This window comes from Hemicordylus capensis, chromosome 3 (assembly GCF_027244095.1).
Source record: "Hemicordylus capensis ecotype Gifberg chromosome 3, rHemCap1.1.pri, whole genome shotgun sequence".
Taxonomy (NCBI): domain Eukaryota; kingdom Metazoa; phylum Chordata; class Lepidosauria; order Squamata; family Cordylidae; genus Hemicordylus; species Hemicordylus capensis.
Window position 1 is genome coordinate 356912940 of NC_069659.1, and position 18706 is coordinate 356931645.

Sequence of the window (18706 nt, forward strand, 5' to 3'; positions counted from 1 at the left end):
GAGACCCTCAGTAGGCAACAGAAGGGGAGGAAAGGGGTAGCTGGGCTGTGGGGTGGATGACAAGAGAAGGAAGGCCCCCTGGGCAGGAACAGTCAGTGAGGGCTTGGGAGCAACCCAGCCAACGTGGCCACTTGCTTAGGAGGGATCCTTACAGCTTCCTCAGAAGAACCACACACAGCCCCTTTCTCTGAGAAGAAGAAAGAACTCCTCCTTCCTCCTGCTGCAGCCTCCGGTCTTCCCTGATTGGCCAAAAAAGGTGCCAGTCAAGATATCCTGTCTTCTGGTTGTTTGGGGGCTACCTGACTCAGCGTCTTCGGCTTGAGTCTGACCAGGAGCTCCAGGCAGCACTTGGGCCGAGCAGAAACGGGCCCTTAACAGCTAGTGGGGAGGGCAGTTGGGTGGGCACCCATCCACCCAAAGACTAAAAGGAAAAGCTTGCAGAATAAATACATAAATAAATCCAGGAGACACCTGGGGGAAAGAGAGAGCCGGGCAGGTGGGGCAGCCCCAGCTGCCCAGAAAATCCCAGAAAATTAGAATATTACATGGAACCAAGAAGACAAGGATTGAAGAATAGAACAATATCGGACCTCTGAAAAGTATACAGTGTACTGTGCTTGATTGGCCAGCAAACTCGCCTGACCTGACCCCATAAAGAATCTATGGGGCATTGCCGAGAGAAGGATGAGAGACATGAGACCAAACAATGCAGAAGAGCTGAAGGCCGCTAATGAAGCATCCTGGTCTTCCATAACACCTCATCAGTGCCACAGGCTGATAGCATCCATGCCACGCCGCATTGAGGCAGTAATTGCTGCAAAAGGGGCCCAAACCAAGTACTGAATACATATGCATGCTTATACTTTTCAGAGGTCCGATATTGTCCTGTTCTTCAATCCTTGTCTTCTTGGTTCCATGTAATATTCTAATTTTCTGAGATTGTAGATTTGGGGTTTTCATGAGCTGTACGCCATGATCATCACAATTATAACAAATTGAGGCTTGACTTATCTCGCTTTGCATGTAATGCGTCTGTCTCATATATCAGTTTCACCTTTTAATTTGCATTACTGAAATTAATGGACTTTTGCACGATATTCTAATTTTCCGAGTTTCACCTGTAGTCCTCTGGTGCAGAACCCAAATGTGTTTATGAAGAAAACCCAGCACATTTTGGGCAGCTGCTTTTTGGCAGAGGGCTGGATAAAGACGTCAACATGAAACCAAGGTAGTTGAAACTGAGGGCCATTGAGAAAAGGACATCCAAATCATAGCAGGTCTGCCAATCTGAAGCTCACACTTGTTCTTCTTCTCTCTCCATCCTACCAGTAAAGAAGCGCTTCCCAGAATCCCTCTTGGCATTCTTATGGAGGTAAGTGCTGAGGGCAACCTCAGCCAGGTCAGTGACAAATCTCTCCTCGTGTGTGGATGGAATTGTGGGCCCTAGACAAGGCAGAGAGAGGCTGAGGAGAGCAAGCCCGCGCCAGATTCCCATTCCTTTTCTGGCTAGGTTCCCCAAAGCCTCAAGTCCACTCAAGGTGTTGGGAGAAGACCCCACCACCAAAGGATTCTTCCATGTGGAAGGGAGGATAGTTCTCCATACAGAGGATTTTTGCCTTCACCTCTGAGGCAAAAATCACCCCCTTCTTAACAGGGAGGCAGGGTTGCACCGCAAGGCTTCACCCCAGGAGTGGAAGCCACACCTTAGTTTACAGAACTCCTTTCAAACTAGTGTTTAACATTTTGGACTGAGTTTGCCACCCTTTCCTCTGCTCCATCTCTTGATTCTGAGCCTGGATGCAAGGCCATACCTTCTCCTAGCCCTGCATGCCGTGTGGGGTGCTGGTTTTGCATCCATTTCTGGCAGGGTATAAGAAACAAGCCTGGGAAACACAGTGGACTATGCTGTGGCTGCATCCCCAGAAGGGATGTTCCTGAATCGGCACATCTGAACTGGGCGAATCGCTTTGGTGCCTCTTTAATGAGGCGCCAAAATGATTTGAGCACAACCCTTATCCTTGTTCAGTAGGGCCATCCAGGGGGATGAGGGCATGCTAATAAAAGCAATCCCCAACCCCTGCTGGCTTTCTGCAGGAACACCTTGGCATCTGCTCACCCCCCAGGTGACAGTGTGGGATTAGCTGGCCGCCTTTTGGGGCCGAGTAGGAATTTTCCCCATCCACCCAGATTGGCCTGGAGGTGGCTGGTTTTTTGCCTACTCTGTAGGGTTGTGTGTTTTGTTTGTTTTTCTGTTTTGTTTTTGGCCCGAATCCGAAATACCCCTGTTTTGTTCTTTGTTCAAAACCAGCCACTCCGAAACACTGCAATTTTGTTCTTTGTTCGAAATTGCAAAATCCGAATCCGAAACATTTTGGATTTTAAAAAATGGTCCCAGGGAAAAATTAGTGGGTGAGGGTGGTAGTGCCCAATGGGTGGAAACTACCACCCAAATTTCAGAAGAATTGGGCAAAGGGCTGGATTTTGGTGAAATTTTGAAGTATAGGATTTTTCCCTTAGGGAAGAATGGAGGTTTCAGCAAAAGTATAGCTTCATGTTGGGGGGAAAGGGGTGGCCCAGAGCAGAGTAGGGTGGGTGGTAGTGCCCAGTGGGGGCAAGGAAGCTGCCAGAATTATTTCAAAGGAATTGGGCAGAAGGCTGATTTTTAAAGATGTAATGGAGTTTGCGTGTCTGTAAAGTTCTTCCCCATAGGGAATGATGGACCTCGATAATGCCTGCCCCATAACTGCACTTGGGTGGCACTAGGGTGACCCAGAGCGAGTGGTGGTGTAGAGCACATAGGGTGCCAACTACTCCCATGGGTTGGCACCCATGGGAGTGCCATGGGTTCTGTTGTTTCTAACCCATGGGGTACTGGGTTCTGTTGTTTCTGAGATGTTTTGAGTGTAGATTCAGATTCTCTGGTAGCATATGAGAGTGGATTCATGGTTTGTCATTGAAAATCTCGTATGCTACCAGAGAATCTACACTCAGAACACCTCAGAAACAACAGAACCCAGCACCCCAGGGGTTAGCAACCCATGGGGGCGGTTGGCACACTATGTGCACTACTACACCACCCACTCCCAACCACCCCAGTGCCCCCCAGGTGGAGTTATGGGTCTGCTGAAACCTCCATTATTCCCTGGGGGGGGGACCTTAAAGAAGCGTAAACTTCCAACAATTCCTAAGAAATCAGCCCTTTGCCCTATTCCTTTGGAATCTGGGTTGTGGCAGGCACCCCTTGGGGCACTGCCACCCAACCCACTGTTGTGCCCCTCAGGCCCCCTTTCTGCCCCAAATCTGCCCAAAGACATTTCAACTTCAGAAATTCTTTAATAATCAGCCCCTTTCCCAATTCCTTTGGAATCTGGGTGGCAGCAGGTACCCATTAGGGCACTACCACCTGAACCACTCTTCTGCCCCTAAAGCCCCCTTTCTGCCCCCAATCCACCCCAAATAACATCAACATCACACATCAACAACAGCAGAGTTTTGGAAAAAACCAGGCAGATTTCCAAAGGTCATGCACATCCACACACACACACCCTGCCCGAGATGCAATTGTTCTACACACAACAGTGTGAAACAACAACAATGAAATGCACACTGCCCCACTGGCCAATGAGGGTAAAATTTACCCTTAAATTTGCTTAAAAGGAATAAGGAGGCAATTGCCAGCAGATCAGCCCCTGCTTTCGCTGGCCAATCTGCGGGCTGGAAGGGCTGGAAATTCAAACAGATGTCAAAACTAAAAATGGAGACTGAAGGAGAAAGACTTTCTGCGATTGCAAAATGGAGTTCCAAAACAGCCGAAACAACAAAACATTTTGTATCCGAAACAGGGACGTTTTGTTCTGTCTACAAAATTTTGTTTTGAGCATTGGGTGTTTTGTTTTGGCTACAAAACAGCCGAAATGGCCTGTTTTGTTCACAAAACGTATTGTAGCTGAAACGAAACGCACATCCCTACTGCTCTGCACTGTTGCACTGGAAGGGGTTTTTTTTTAATCTGGCCCATGTTAGGAGCGGTGCCTTTAAATAGAGCAGCCCCTTGGTCACCAGCAGCACCATGAAGGCAGGTCAGAGGGGGGGATACGGTGCTGCACCCTAGGGGTGGCAGCTGCACCGTGGCTTGGCTTAATAAAGTTACCGCCCCAGTTTGAACCCATTTCCTGTGTCGTGTCGTTTATTTGCGGGTATGAGTGCCAAGGAACTTCATGACAGAACTCTTGCAAGATGTTCTCGAGTAGCTCTAGAGCCACACAAGACAAGCTTTGCAAAGAGGCAGGATCCGCAGATCCAAGAGCAGCAGGATTGCTCATTCTGTCCTAGCAGCACTCTATGGGCCAGCCCTACCCTCCAGATCCTCCCAACGGGAGGCTGGTTTACACACTCACACAGTCCAGTGGCAAAGCTCTGCAGCCAGGCTGCAAGTTGAAGATGGGGTTTTAAAATAACAATAATTTCAGTGAAACGCTCTGGGTGTGGGAACCTAGCATGTTGGAGGGGAAGGGTCCAACACAGGTGTGCAGACAGAGGGAAGCTTGAGGAGCAACACATTTATTTTGTGAGTAGATATGGGTTGTTGGGTGTGGCGGTGGTGGGGGTGCAGTAAAATGTGGGGGAAACTCCTCAATTGGCTGGGATGATGTGCACCCTTGGTTCAATGCAACCCTTTCCCTAAATTGCTATCTTTCTATGTGTGGTGACCTTGTGGGGGGAGGATCACACAAATCACACACCTGCAGCTTGAAGTGACACAGTCCCAGGAAATGTAACCGCCTGGTTTTGCTGAATGGGCAAATTTGGTTTTGTTTAAATGGTTTTGTTTAAAGGGGCAAATATTATCAGAAGACTTCAGTCTGTGAGCACTGCAGAAAGAACGGATCTGGTGATTACTAGTAGGAACCAGCATGAATGTGTCAAGAACAAGTCATGCCAGAGTAATCTCCCCTCCTTTTTAACGGAGTTCCTAGTTTTGTAGAGCATGGAGAGGCTGCAGCCATTGTTGTGTGTCTGGATTTCTACAAAGCATTTGACACAGCCCCCACAATATCCTTTCTGACTTCTGTGGAGGATGCAGCCCAAACCTCCATTTTTTGGTGTGTGTGCTTGTTCTTCATGTTGATATGTTTGAAATGGCTGCCTGTCCCCCATCCCGTGTTAGAGCTCCTTATACAAAAGGTTAAAGCAACCTTGGCCTCTTACCCCTGCTAACTGAGCAAAGAGGGGCACCTTTTTAAAGTGGCGATTCTCTATTTTGCAGGGGGAGAGTAACTGGCCCTCTCCAACCCCAGCACAGCATCTCTCCAGCATCTCTCCAGTGGCTGTGCTGGGGTCTGTCTAATGTTTCTTCTTTACATCTATGTAAACTGCTTTGGGAACTTTTTTTGGGAAAAGTGGTATATAAATATTTGTCGTATTCGTATTTATCCATCTCAGGTTTGTTTTTTCTGTCTGGAGGTCATTATGTTCCATCTGGTTTGTATGTGCCATGATTGGCTAATCCAGAGGAGGTGGGCAAAATTTCGGGGATTAAAAAGGGGAGGTTGGAACAGCTACAGCTAGGGAGCAGTAAGAGCCATTGATTCACAAAAGCCCAATTCAGATGTTATGCTGTATGAGTGTACAGATATGTGGTACCAATGTGGATGGGTTGCCGGATAGAGTGAACCTGGATACAGGCCCTTGGTACAGAAAGGAAGTGTACTTCTGTACCTGCATTCAATGTAACATGAGAATGACTGTGCCTGTGTACAGACCTGTTCCTGTGTACCCTGTACACTCGTCGTACCAGTGTTGAACATAACATGTGAATGGGCCTAAAGAAGAGAGCTGAATATCGCACAGAAGAACTGGATCACTCTCGGAACAACCAGAGGAAAAGACAACAGCAGGATCAGGCAAGGCGGTGCTGAACAGAGAGACAGGCTGACTAAGAGCTGCTGGTGAGATTCTATTAGGGCCAGCACAGAACAGAGGATAATCACGACATGCGCTTATTCCATTATCTTACGGTTATTGTCCTTGAAACACTGCAAACCTTCTTGTCTGAACTGGTCCCCCCACCCCCCTCTTTCAAGTAAACACTTCACCTTTGATTCAGTGCTTGTGCCTCTGTCTGTATTCCTTAGATGCCACAAGGCCCTACCTGGAGTGAGAGAGAGATGGAGGACTGGTGGACTGTTTGGTGCAGACCGCCAGGAAAAATAAACCATCCCAACTAATGGCAGCGGTAAAGCTTAGATCAGATCCTGGGGCTGGTTGCAAAGTCACACCAGAGGCCAGAGTGGATGTGCCTCGTCTCACTCCCCTTCTCTCCATCTCCCCCCACACCAGCTGAGAAGCAGGAAGAGCGTGGCATTCAAAACTGTATGCCAGTTTAGTCAGGGGTGTGTGGTTGGGGTAGAAAACTGCAAATAACCAAAACTTCTCCCCACCACGATAATGAAACTGGTATACAGTTTATACTGTGAATGGGCAAAACCGCTGTCTGAGGGCCAACTGCATAGGTCACAGACTGTTTTGTGACTGTGCTTGCAACAGGGAGCTAAAAGGACAGTTGGATATTTGTAGTATTTCAACTTCAAATATTATTCATTTCATTGAATAATTACACCACACACACACACATTTTAAATGACTGCCTGTCCCCCATCTTGTGTTAGAATTGCCTGAATCCTCATACAAAAGGTTAAGCAACCTCGGCCTTTTATCTAACTGAGGTTTGTTTTTTCTGTCTGGAGGTCATTATTTTTCATCTGGCTTGTGTTTGCCCTGACTGGAGGCACAGACTATTCATGCAAAAGTAAATCTATATAAGCCACAGGTAAAGCAGAGACCAGCTACGAAAGTGGAGAATGAATGCATCCTGCAAGGGCAGCTCTGCCTGCCTATTTCAAAAATGCATACATACACGACAGAAAAATCACAGGTTTTTCAATGATGCTTGCTGCAGCTATCTCCAATAACTTAGAGGGCACCATGGGAAGCAAAGATGCATGGGGAGCCCCTCTCCCTACTCCATGACTGCTGAACAGCTGGGTGCCACCCTCTGCCTGCCTTGCTGTCCACTACTTAGTCTGGGTGTCCATCCTAGCAAGCAACTTAAAAAAAAAAATGAAATCACTCCCATAATCCTTGCCCAATATTATTTTATTTATTTATTTATTTATTATTAAAACTTTTATACCGCCCTTCCAAAAGGCTCAGGGCGGTTTACATTAAAACACCATTAAAATCAATTAATAATTAAACAAAAATTATAAAACATAAAACAATGATTAACAATTAAAAACATCATTACAATTTAAAAACAAGTTTTAAAAAGCTGAAAGCCTGGTTGAAGAGATGTGTTTTCAGGTGTTTTCTGAAAATTGCCAGAGATGTGGAGGATCATATCTCAGCAGGGAGCGCATTCCACAATCTCGGGGCAGCAGCCGAGAAGGCCCGTCTCTGTGTAGCCACCAAACGAGTTGGCAGCAACTGGAGACGGACCTCCTCAAGTGACCTCAGCGGCCGGTGGGGCTCATAGCGAAGAAGACGCTCTCTTAAATACCCAGGGCCTAAGCCGTTTAGGGCTTTATAAGTTATGACTAGCACTTTGTATTTTCCCCGGAAACCTATTGGCACCTATTAATGTTACAGATACTGGCCACAATCCAGAGAAAAGTCTGGTTAGCTCTCTGCTTAGCAAATGGGTTTTTTAAATGATTTTCCTTCCAGCAGAATCCATTCCTTCTCTACATACACCACACTGAGCACCATAATGCTTCAAAGGGGGGAACTGATGAAGGAAAAACAGGTTTTGGCTGGTCCTGGCCTGTGCAGGTTGGACGTTGGCAGTAAATGGAAGTCTGCCTCCATGTCGCGGCTGGGACTGGTGGTGGTCAGAGAGAGGCAAAGGGCCAGCTCCACACAGTGAGGCTGCCCAGATGCCCACCTCGGCTTGGGGGTTAGTGCTGGCAGCAGCCAGCGGGCAGCCTATTCTGCTCAACGAGGCAGACTGCGTGCATTCCTCAACTCTCGGGCGGGAGTGGCAGCAGCCAGTGAACATCCTGCTCTGCTCGGCGAGGCTGTCCATGCGCCTTCCTCGACTTCTGATGAGGGAGCTGAGGAGCTGCTGGCTGCCGCCGCCATGGAAAAGAGTGCCCCCCCAAAGAGCGCCTATGAAGAAATCTCCTCACGCACACTCCATGAGTCCACTGGCCCAAATGGAGCAGGAGGAGGGGCAGATAAATGCATTTCAAGGAGAATATGGACACTCCTGCCTGGAAAATACTTTTCAGGGGATGGAAAATACGAATGGCCCCCAGCTGACAAGGAAGCATTAAACAACCCTTTACTCTCGTTTTGAAACCATCACACGATTCCGTCCCAGTTTGCAATGCATTAACCGTTGCAAATCTCGTAGCCTGGCAAACGCCCAGCAGGAGGGCTGTCATCATTGACCAGGGCTGGCTGGGTGCTGAGCCTGAGTTCAAGGCCCGCCTCCCTCCGCTCCAGCTGGCCTGTCCCTCAGCTGGGCTGCAGGACCTGCTGCATCCTCTGCTGTCGATCATTAGCCAAAGCCAAAGCCAGCCGGATGTCCTGGCCACAGTGGCTGGCAGGGAGGGGAAGCCTGGCAGTTGACCAGCCGCGAGCTGAGTGCTGGGAAGCAGGAGGGCCCCTGCTCCTCCCGAGAAGATGAAGCACCTTCTCCAGTACCTGGGCTGCTTTTTCGCCTTCTTCTCTGCTGGCTTTCTGATCGCAGCCACCTGGACTGACTGCTGGATGGTGAACACCGATGACTCCCTGGAGGTAAGACCCTGGGGGGTGGGGGGAGGAGGAGGGAGATGCCAGCCACTGAACAACTGGAACGAAAGCTGGGCTTGCTGGTAGTAGAATCCCCTCTTCCCCTGCCATCACACAGCTACAGGCTTGCCAGTGCTGGACCTCAGCGTTGCCATGTTTATTTCTGGCAGGGCACCTCTGCAGGTGCAGGTTTCCATAGCAGGGAGGAGCAGTGATGGGGGAAGCTATTCACAAGCTGAATTTCTGCCTGCCACAAGGCCATTCATAGCACAGGAGCCGGGGGGGGGGGAGTAGCAAGCCCCCTACCACCACCACCACCGTAGTGGCTCTTCCTAATGAGTGGGGGGTTGCTCCTCTTTCTTCCCACCCACTCAGAAGCAGATGGTGAAAGCTGTGCTTATTTTCACTTTTTAAAAAGGCCTGAAAGCATCAGGGGTGCTGCTTTAGCCTATTGAAAAAGGACCTTACGGTGATCAATTTAGCCCACTGATACCGTATTTACCCAAATAGAAGATGATTCTGAATTTAAGACCATCTTTAAAAAACTGAGTTAAATACAAGTTATAGCTGCATTTACCTGAAAAGAAGAAGCCTCTGAATAAAAGAAGACCCCACCATTTCTAACACCAAAGAACTTGGGAAAAGCCTGGTCTTGGATTCTGGTAAATACAGTGGTTTTATTTGTTTGTTTGTTTGATTGATTTCTCTACCGCTCCTCCAGAAATGGCTCAGGGCAGTTTACACAGAGGATAACAAATAAATAAGATAAATAAAATGGATCCCTGTCCCCAAAGGGCTCACAAACCAAAAAGAAACACAAGATAGACACCAGCAATAGTCACTGGAAGGATGCTGTGCTGGGGGTGGATAGGGCCATTTGTCCCCCCCCCCGCTAAATAAAGAGAATCACCATGTTAAAAGGTGCCTCTTTGCCAAGTTAGCAGGGATAGTTGTAGCCATTATTATTAATAGTTCAGCTCTACCTGATGAATGGCCAGCCTGCGGGCAGTGTGGCTCTAGGTCTCGGTTGGGAAGAAAGAGGAGCAACCCGAGCTGCATCCCCGCCCCCAGCTCCCACTATGGTCTTCCTCCTCCCAAACCAGTTTAAATTTAGACTGCAAAGTCCTCCGGGCAGGGACCTGTCTTTTGACTATGTTTCTCTGTGAAGAGGGCATGTACATTGGTGGTAAGTAAAAACCAAGTGTGCCATTGAGTCGGTATCGACTCGTGGCGGCCCCAGAGCCCTGTGGTTGTCTTTGATAGAATACAGGAGGGGTTGACCATGGCCTCCTCTCGTTCAGTATGAGAAGATGCCTTTCAGCATCTTCCCATATCGCTGCTGCCTGAAAGAGGTGTTTCCCATAGTCTGATTCGAAATGGCAACCTCTGCCTTGCTAGTCAAGTCATTTCCTCACTGCGCCATCAGGTGGCTTACAGTGGTGGTGCTGAAATAATAATGGCTGCAACAACTGTATTCACCTAAATCCAAGACCAGGTTTTCCAAGTTATTTTATGTTTGAAATCGCGGGGTTGTCTTATATTCAGAGTTCTCTTCTTTTCAGGTAAATACAAGTATAACTTGTACAATTTAACGTGTGTGTGTGTGTGATTAAAGGGCTATCCAGAGTCATCTTCTGTTTGGGTAAATAGGGTATTAATGGGTTGAATTAGTCAGTGTAAAATCCCTTTTCAATGGTCTAAAGCAGCACCCTGCCCTGATTCATCCAGGCACATTTTTTAAAAAGGTTATTGGTATTGAAAAGAAGCACAGCTTTTCACTGCCTGCTGCTGGTGCTGTGTTTCCTTAATGACTCCGCTACTTCTTGAAGGTTCTGGGCTTGAGAGAGCCCTCCGACCCTTGCCAGAAAGCGAGGGAATGGGTGAGTGGGCAGGGGAGTGGCCCTCCCAGATACCTGCCAAAGACGACCCCTGGGGGCATTCTGAGCAAGGGAAGGCTGGATAAAGCAGGCGCCTCTCGCCATGGATGCTGTGGATGCAGCCACCCAGTTGTTAGCAGCAGCAGCAGCCGCAGCAGCAAGGTGGTCCTAACCTTGCCTTCTTCCTGGTCCAAAGGCACGTCCGGCCCGCCCCTCTGCCTTAGTGCCCCCACCGTGGGGCTCAGGGCAGCCATGCTTCACACATTCCCGCTCTGAGCATGAATGCCAAAGCACTCTGCAAAGGGCCTCCAGCATTAATCCCTGACAGATTGGGCTGCTTTCCCCACCTAAGCAGCTCATTGCCTTTCTAAATATCCCAACGTGGGTAATGATCCGTAGGCCCTCAGGAGCGCTGCCCCAGACCTTGTGTGTCAGCGGACGAAAGCGGGGGCTGGCTGGCTTTGCAGAGGGACAGGGCAGCCCAAGAGCCCAGGCAGCAGCAGCAGGAGGAGCCGCCGGGTGGGAAAGCTCCTAGCCAGGGCTCTGCTGCGGAGGTGAATTCATTCAGCTCTTGACCTTGGGCTGCAGCAGCAAAACCAAGGCTGGCTCAGGCGAGTCTCTTGCTGCGGAATTTCTCAGACAATAAAGGGGGGAGGAGGAGGAGGCCCTTGGGCCATGAGCCCTGCCTGGAGGGTGAGAGACAAAGATGGTGGGGGTGCTGGCTGCTCAGCGGTCCTGGGGGCCTCCTGCCTGGTCACTGGAGGTTTCTGGGCTCCCTGCCTCAAGGAGAGAGCCCTCTTCTTGCAAACCTATTTGCAAACAGAGCAAATGTCACCGCCAGGCCACACACGCTCGCTCTGCCCTTGGAATGTCTGGCCCTTCCGGTGTGAGGAGGACCGTGCAACAGGAGCCTTGTGGCCTCTGCCTTTCTTGCCTCTCAGATCCGGAGGCCCCTCTTCAGTTCAGACCCTTGCAAAGGTGGCTTCCAACCTCTCTGGCAGGCAGCACAGACTTCTTGTCCTACCCTCACCTTCCACTGGGTTCCTGCCCGTCGACCACTCGACCAGCCTTGGATACTCCAGGCCCAGCCTCTGCCCAAAGCCTCTGGAATGGCTCCGCCCATTTCCCCTTGGCCTGGAACCGCCCTCCCAGAAATGCTGCACAGTGCCCCTCTGCCTCCCCGCACCCAACCCGGCTTTCTCTTCCTCCACTTCAAAGCCACCCAGAACCCACCATCTCTGTTTGTCTGGAGTTTGCACAGTCATAAGAACATCAGAGCAGCCCTGCTGGATCAGACCCAAGGAAGCCCATCTAATCCAGCATCCAGTGGCCCACCTGGGCACTTTCCAGACTAGACCCTCCCACGGGGGTCAGGATGAATCTCTGGAGTGGGCTTCCACACTTCCTGCGTCGTGACACCGCAGTCCCTACGGTGCGACAGCAGGGTCCCGTTCACATTGCCAATGCCTTGTTGCGAATTTAATCGCTGCAATACAGAGCAAGGACATCGTATATCTGGTGTGGGAAAGTTGCTGTTTTTTCCAGGTTCTTCATTTCCGTGAGACTGCTCCCCCAACGGTTTACAATCCGAGTGTGACTTGCCCAAATGGAGGCATTTTGCTGCTGATGAGCAGCCTGGAAAGTGCCCAGATGCTGCTGGAAGCCTACAGGCAGGAGTTGAGAGCATGCCCTCTCTCCTGCTGCTGTGACTCCCCTGCAACAGTCCTCTTTCCCAACTGAAATGGGATGTGGGTTTGCAGCACACACACACACTCTGGCCTCTGTTCCTCCTCCCCCTGCCGCACCTGGGGACATTGAGACTTTATGCTCCTTGGAGCACAGACTGGCCTTGTCATAAGAATCCTACCTTTGTCCCCCCGTAGTTGAGTGCGTCATGTCGTGGCCTGTGGTGGGAGTGCGTCACCAACGCCTTTGATGGGATCACCACCTGTGATGAATACGACTCCATATTTGCTGAGCACACTGGTATGTGTGTAGATTCGCTCTAGCCTTCCTTGCTATGGGTCGCACACCCATTTCCCCCTTGAGAAGGGACCCCCCCCCCGATCTTGCTAGTTGCTGGTGACTCTCATTCTGGCTCCACCCTCTGCATGCTGACGATCCCAGGTTCAACCCCAGCATCTCAGAGGATCTCAGGGAGCTGAGATAGAAAAGATGCTTGGAGAGAGCCAGCTAGAGTTGGTTGCTCACTGGGTTCGATGGACCCATGGTCCAAGTCAGTAGAAGTCAGCGTCATAGGAGAGCCAGCACAGCGTAGTGGTTAGAGTGTTGGGCTAGGACTGGGAAGACTCAAGTTCAAATCCCCACTCAACCATGAAACTCACCGGGTGACTCTGGGCCCATCATGTAGCTCTCAGCCTAACCTACCTCACAGGGTTGTTGTGAGGATAAAAATAACCTCTGAGCTCTTCAGAGGAAGAGCGGGATATAAGTGTAAAAACAAGTAAATAAGTAAAATAAAATAAAAATATATATTTGAGCAAAGAAAGGGCTTACTGGACTGCAAGGGCACCAACTCTGCAGGCAGGAGGTTGCAGGTGTCCCTGGCAGCATCTCTAGCAATCAAGGGCTGGGAAAGACCTTTCCCATCTTGAGACGTTGGAGAGTCACAGCAGTCCGACTAGTCAGCGTGAGTGTCTGAGGCAGCTTCCTGCGCTCAGCTTCAGTTATTCTCCCGTCCATCTTGGCCGGAATTCCCTCCTCGCCATGGCGGAACTCAACGGTCTCTCTTGTCTTGCAGTGAAACTGGTCCTGACCCGAGCAATGCTGATCACAGCTGACATCCTGGCGGGCTTTGGATTCACCTTCCTTCTCCTGGGCCTTGACTGTGTGAAATTTCTAACCGATGAGCCCAGCATCAAGACACGCATCTGCTTCATCTCCGGATTAGCGCTGCTAATTGGAGGTAGTTGGCAACATGGCAACAGGGTCTCGGGAGCGGAGGGCAGGCTGAGGTGTAGAGGCTGGGAATCATATGTCCTCTCTCAGGACTTGCTTCCCTTCTGAGGCCTGCTGGCTCTCTCCTGGGCGCTTCCCAGATCCACCCTTCCCACAGGGTCACTACGGGTCTGCACAGTGTGCTGCTTGGGGCAGCTCACAATAAAATAGATCCAATGTAAAATAAAAGCACTAAAATTAACCAAATCAAGTAAACAAGTTAAAAGTCAGGCTAAAGCCGCAATCAGAATTAAGTTTCAAATCTATATATTTAATACGCTTAGCCGGCATGCGTGTCCTGAAGAATTTGGCGGCGGAACTCTCGCGAGAGCTCTTGGCATTCAGCGAGAGGTTTTTTTTGGGGGGGGGGGGGGAATGGTGGCAGCAGGCGCAAAATGGCTTGAGGCTGGCCGGCGGCAGTGGGACGGCAGGCTTGGCTGTCCCGGGTCATGGGGAGGCGGCAGCAAAGCCCAGCCTGTCCTCCGGGGGCGGGAGGTGGTGGCAGGACGGCAGGCCTGGTCATCCCGAGCAAGGGGGAGGCGGCGGTTGCTGCGTTGGGGCGGCTGCATTGTGGGGGAGGCGGGAGCAGCGAGGAGGTGGCGGCGGGCCCAGCCGCCAGGCCAGAAACCACAGTGGGGTGGGGGAAGTGGGCCAGGTAGGTGGGAGGCAGCGGGAAGGACTGGCACTGTCCTGGGCGGCGCTGGAGGGGGTGAGTGGGGAACGGGCGGTGGGGCGAAGCCCCCATGCCTGTTGCAGTCTGGGATGGGAGGAAACTGGGTGGTGCAGCCCCGGCACCCGTTGGAGGCCGGAGCGAAAGAGAAACGGGTGGCGGGGCTTTCCTGTTCGTGTCCAGGAGCAGGAATGGCTGCAGGGATCCTTTTTGGCCACCTGCTCTGTCCAGGGGGAGGGGGAGGAATGGAAGGGGGGAGGGAAAGAGAGCGTGGGGCTGGAGAGAGGAGAGACTGGACAGGAGGGAGAGGGAGGGGGAAACAGCCGGCTCTGTGCAGGGCTGGCTAGTTAAAAGTCATTTTAAAAGCTAAAAATTGAGAATTATAAAAACTAAAAAACCTGCCAGATGCAGGTAACCAAAGACTGAGCATTATAAAGCCTCTTTAAAAAGATGTGTTTTTATTTGTTGTTTTTTTTAAAAAACACTGAGGGAGGGAGCATGGTGAAATCTACAGGGAGGGCGTTCCAAAGCCAAGGGGTCATTCTTCTTCCCCCGGGCACTTTCCAGATTGCACGCTACCACCGTGTTACGAGGTATCCCTTAAGCATGCTTCCATACTGCCTGTGTTGTGGCACTGCTGTAAGCAAGGTGCCGTTCACATTTCTGATGCCTTCTTTTGGATATTATTGCTGCATTACAGCCCTATAACATCCTATTGGCATTGCCAAAAAAAAAAAAAAAAAAAAAGCAAGCTGTATTTGCCTGTAATGCCTTACAATGGACCTTACAATGGATTTCAACTGCTGTTTGAATTCGGCACACAAGACGTCGCAGTTTACACCACATTTTGCATTGTAAGACTTGCTGTCTGGAAACCACTGAGTAGGCCCTCTCTTCAAACATGTTGTATTTGGGGGCAGCAGGGCAGAAAGAGGGGCTCAGAAGCCAGCTTCTATCACTGACTTCCCTGGCCAGAGGGACACCTGGGTTCATGGATGAGCTTAACTGTGCAGCAATGTGGGGTCTTTCATGCTTTTTGGGGGGGACCACCAGCCATCCCCCCCTCCCCAGTAAGCATCCTGTAAGCATCATTCTGGGGCACTGTGGGGAGGGGGGGATAGTGGGCTGCCATTGGAGGCTGCCATCCTGCCCCACCAAGGCGCTGGATGATGCTTATGTTGTGGAGGCATTGTGGGAAGAAATGATGGCTGGATCCACTCCCGGCCTGAAGGCAGCTGTCAGCAGTGAGCCCTGGTCAGGCCCTGGGGCTTTAGCAGCTGCCTGAGGCCCCCTATGAGGGAGACCAGCCTGCTTTGCCGCCGCGGGTGAAACTCGATGACTTCCTGGAAGGTTCTGAAGCTATACTTCTGCGATGCCTAGACTTCTCTCTGGGGCTTGGTGGGGGGAGTCAGAGGGCCTGGTGTTAGCCACGGCCAGGGGCAGCTGGTGGGCTTCTGGGCCACTGGTGCTCCAGTGTTTAAACCAGCCTCCCCTCCCCACAGCTGGACCTTTTGACAGTTAAGTAAAAGGTGCCGGGGGGAAGCACTTTCCCTGGCAGCCATTCGCTACACACCCATGGAGGGAGGGGATGGCTCCCCTGTGAGGAGGGGACAGGTGAGGGTGGCCTTCCAGACCGAAGGCCTCTTCATTCATGACTGTAGGTGAGCGCCACCTCTAAACCGGGACCAGGGAGTCCCCCCCTGGCCCCGTCAGTCCTTCACCGCCACATGCTGCAGCGGTACCCGTCTGAAGGGGCAAGCCCCGTGGCTATGAGGGCGGGCACTTCCATGGCCACAGAAACACCCCCCCACACACACCCAGGGTGGCTCTGGCACTGGCCTCTTCGGACGAACGCCACTCTGACTGGGGAATGAGCACCCAACTGGAATACGATCCTCCCCACCTCTGGCAATTTTTAATAAGCATTTGAAAACCCACCTCTTCACCCAAGCTTTTTCAGTTCTTTAAAATTTTAAGGTTTTAATTTGTAAGTGGTTTTTAACTTGTTCAATTGTTTTAAGTTTTTGTATATATTTTAACTTGTTTCATGCTATTGATAACCGCCCAGAGATGAAAGTTTGGGGCGGTGTACAAATTAGATAGATAGATAGGTAGATAGCTAGATAGATCACCCTGGGCCGGGCACTGCTGGTGTGGCCAGGAGGGACCCCTGGCCCTGTCTGAGCTGCTGTGCTCACATACAGCGTCTTTGTTGTACGGAATGGATAGGGCTGGAGCAGAGGCCCAAAGCCTCTTGGTGAGAAATCAGGTCCTATCTCATAAAGCAACTCCTTGAATTCCTGCAGTTCTCCAGAGGGACATGTGCACACCACCTGCTGCCCGGAACCTAAGCTACTCCCAATATATCAGAGCTTCTCCATTGTCAGGAGATGCTTTATTCTGGTGGCTTGCCATCAGAATCCTTCTCGGCCTTTCAGAAACCCAAGCCCCTCTTGCCTTCAACTGGGCTAGCTGTTTTAGTCAAGCGGTCACAGATAAGGGCCCCCCTTTCATTTGAGTGAGGCCCACCAGAGATGGGCATGGTGGGAACCTCTTTTAAGTGCTACAGCTCAGTCCTGGAAAGGTGACTTAATAACCTCTGACCATGTGCAAAATCCCACTGAATAACCACAGCCTTTTTGGGCTACAGACAAAAGTGGCATGTACTCTGTGCTAAAAATGGAAATTCTGTGCCAAATGAAGCACTGTGTGTAAATGATGCAGAATATGATTATGATGATTATGGTATTTTATAATTTTTAATTGTTGATTGTTTTTAACTTGTTTTTGTTTTATTGTAAACCACCCTGAGCCAATTTTGGAAGGGCGGTATAATAAATAAATAAATAAATAAATAAATAAATAAAAAATGCACGTATGCATCACCTCTCCTGTTTTATAGGAGAAATGTTGTCTTCCATTTGCACTGTTTCACATCATTTTATTTGGATTTTGCTGGGAACGCCACAGAGCTGTGTGGCACACTGCCCCTGACCCCTGAGAACCTTGTTCAGCCCCTCTCTGGCTTCTGAGGTTTCAGCAGGCTTTGCCCACACATAGTCCAGCATCTCCACACAGCCCAAAGGACCAGAAACCTGCTCTTTGCATCGAGCTAAAGTCTGTGACCCCCTACATTCTGTGGGGTTTTGCTGCTCCCATGGAATTATGGCCTTCACATAAGCTCAATTCAGACATTATGCTGTACAAGTGTACACTATAAACTCATGTTTGTGTGAATGACTGTACCTGTGTTCATTTTAAAAGTGAACCTGGATACAGGCCCTTCAAATGGATGATATAGATAGGAAGTGTCCTTCTGTACATGACTGTACCTGTGTACATCTCTCTACCTGTGTACACTGTACACTTGTTGTACGAGTGTTGAACGTTATGTGGGAATGGGCCTATAGCCTCTTGCCTGACTCTTCATACAGCCTCAATAGGGGCCCCATGTTTTAGAAACTCAGCACCAGAGTGCGGGGCTCACATGTGGAGCAAGACCTGAAACCAAGACCTGAAACCTCTCTAAGCGCCTTCTTTGTTCATTGCAGGTGTCCCAGGGCTCATTGGCTCCGTCTGGTATGCCATCGGGGTTTACGTGGAACGCTCCACTCTGGTCTTGCACAATGTCTTTGTGGGCATCCAGTATAAATTTGGGTGGTCCTGCTGGCTTGGGCTGAGTGGCTCTCTGGGGTGCTTCTTGTCTGGTGCCTTCTTAACCTGCTGCATGTATCTCTTCAGAGGTAAGAACCAAAAAGCAGAACTTCTGCTCAAAGGACCCATTTTCAGGTGCAAAGGGTTTGGGGTCATCCCAGCTCAGGCTCAGGCACCACTAAGAGGCTGTTCCTTGTAAGGTGCCATCGCAAACTCTTGCCAGCCCAAGGCATGCTCTCTTCCCACGGGTGACCCTGTTCCTTGTGGAGCTCGGTGGCTGAGCTGGGGCCTCTGCCAAGGCCGGGATCCAGATAGTGGTTGGGGCTCTGGGAGAGACATAGACCTCAGGCGTCTCCCAGGGAAGCACCACAGTTTAGGGGCCAGGACCATGGACAGATCCAAGCTGGAAAACAGCAGGGCACCACAAGGAAAGATGGGTGTTGCTCCAGCAAGCTGCTGTTTATATGGCAACAAGTGTGTGGATTTCTCTCAAGAGGCCTCAATATGTAACTGAAACTCTAGGCAGGTATGGACAAATCAGTTCTTCATGATGTTGTTGCTAACCTGTGGTGTTCTTGTGTTTTGTCTCTCCTGGGATGTAGATCTTGGATCAGGAAGATACCTTTCCTCCAGTTCCTTACGGAAGGCTTATTCCCCTCCAGGAGTGACTGTGGCCAGCCTCTACCATCCATCTTCCCAGACTGCCACCGCCAAAATGTATGCGATGGACACCAGAGTGTGAGGAAGGGAAGGC

The 18706-nt window shown here is 50.4% G+C and overlaps 1 protein-coding gene across 1 annotated transcript; it reads left to right on the forward strand.

Moving 5' to 3' along the window:
* Positions 1 to 8685: 8685 nt before the first annotated feature.
* On the forward strand, positions 8686 to 18694 carry CLDN16 (claudin 16). The gene is made up of 5 exons (XM_053312690.1): positions 8686 to 8799; positions 12554 to 12656; positions 13432 to 13596; positions 17850 to 18041; positions 18555 to 18694. Exons 1-5 carry the CDS (start codon positions 8686 to 8688, stop codon positions 18692 to 18694), a joined length of 714 nt encoding a protein of 237 aa, XP_053168665.1.
* Positions 18695 to 18706: the final 12 nt, after the last annotated feature.

What these genes read in the sequence shown, in the direction of transcription:
- CLDN16 (XM_053312690.1), top strand. Translation starts at nt 8,686, where the DNA reads ATGAAGCACCTTCTCCAGTACCTGGGCTGCTTTTTCGCCTTCTTCTCT. An exon ending in ACACCGATGACTCCCTGGAG is followed by an intron (nt 8,800 to 12,553) that starts GTAAGACCCTGG and finishes GTCCCCCCGTAG; the next exon opens with TTGAGTGCGTCATGTCGTGG. An exon ending in ATTAGCGCTGCTAATTGGAG is followed by an intron (nt 13,597 to 17,849) that starts GTAGTTGGCAAC and finishes TGTTCATTGCAG; the next exon opens with GTGTCCCAGGGCTCATTGGC.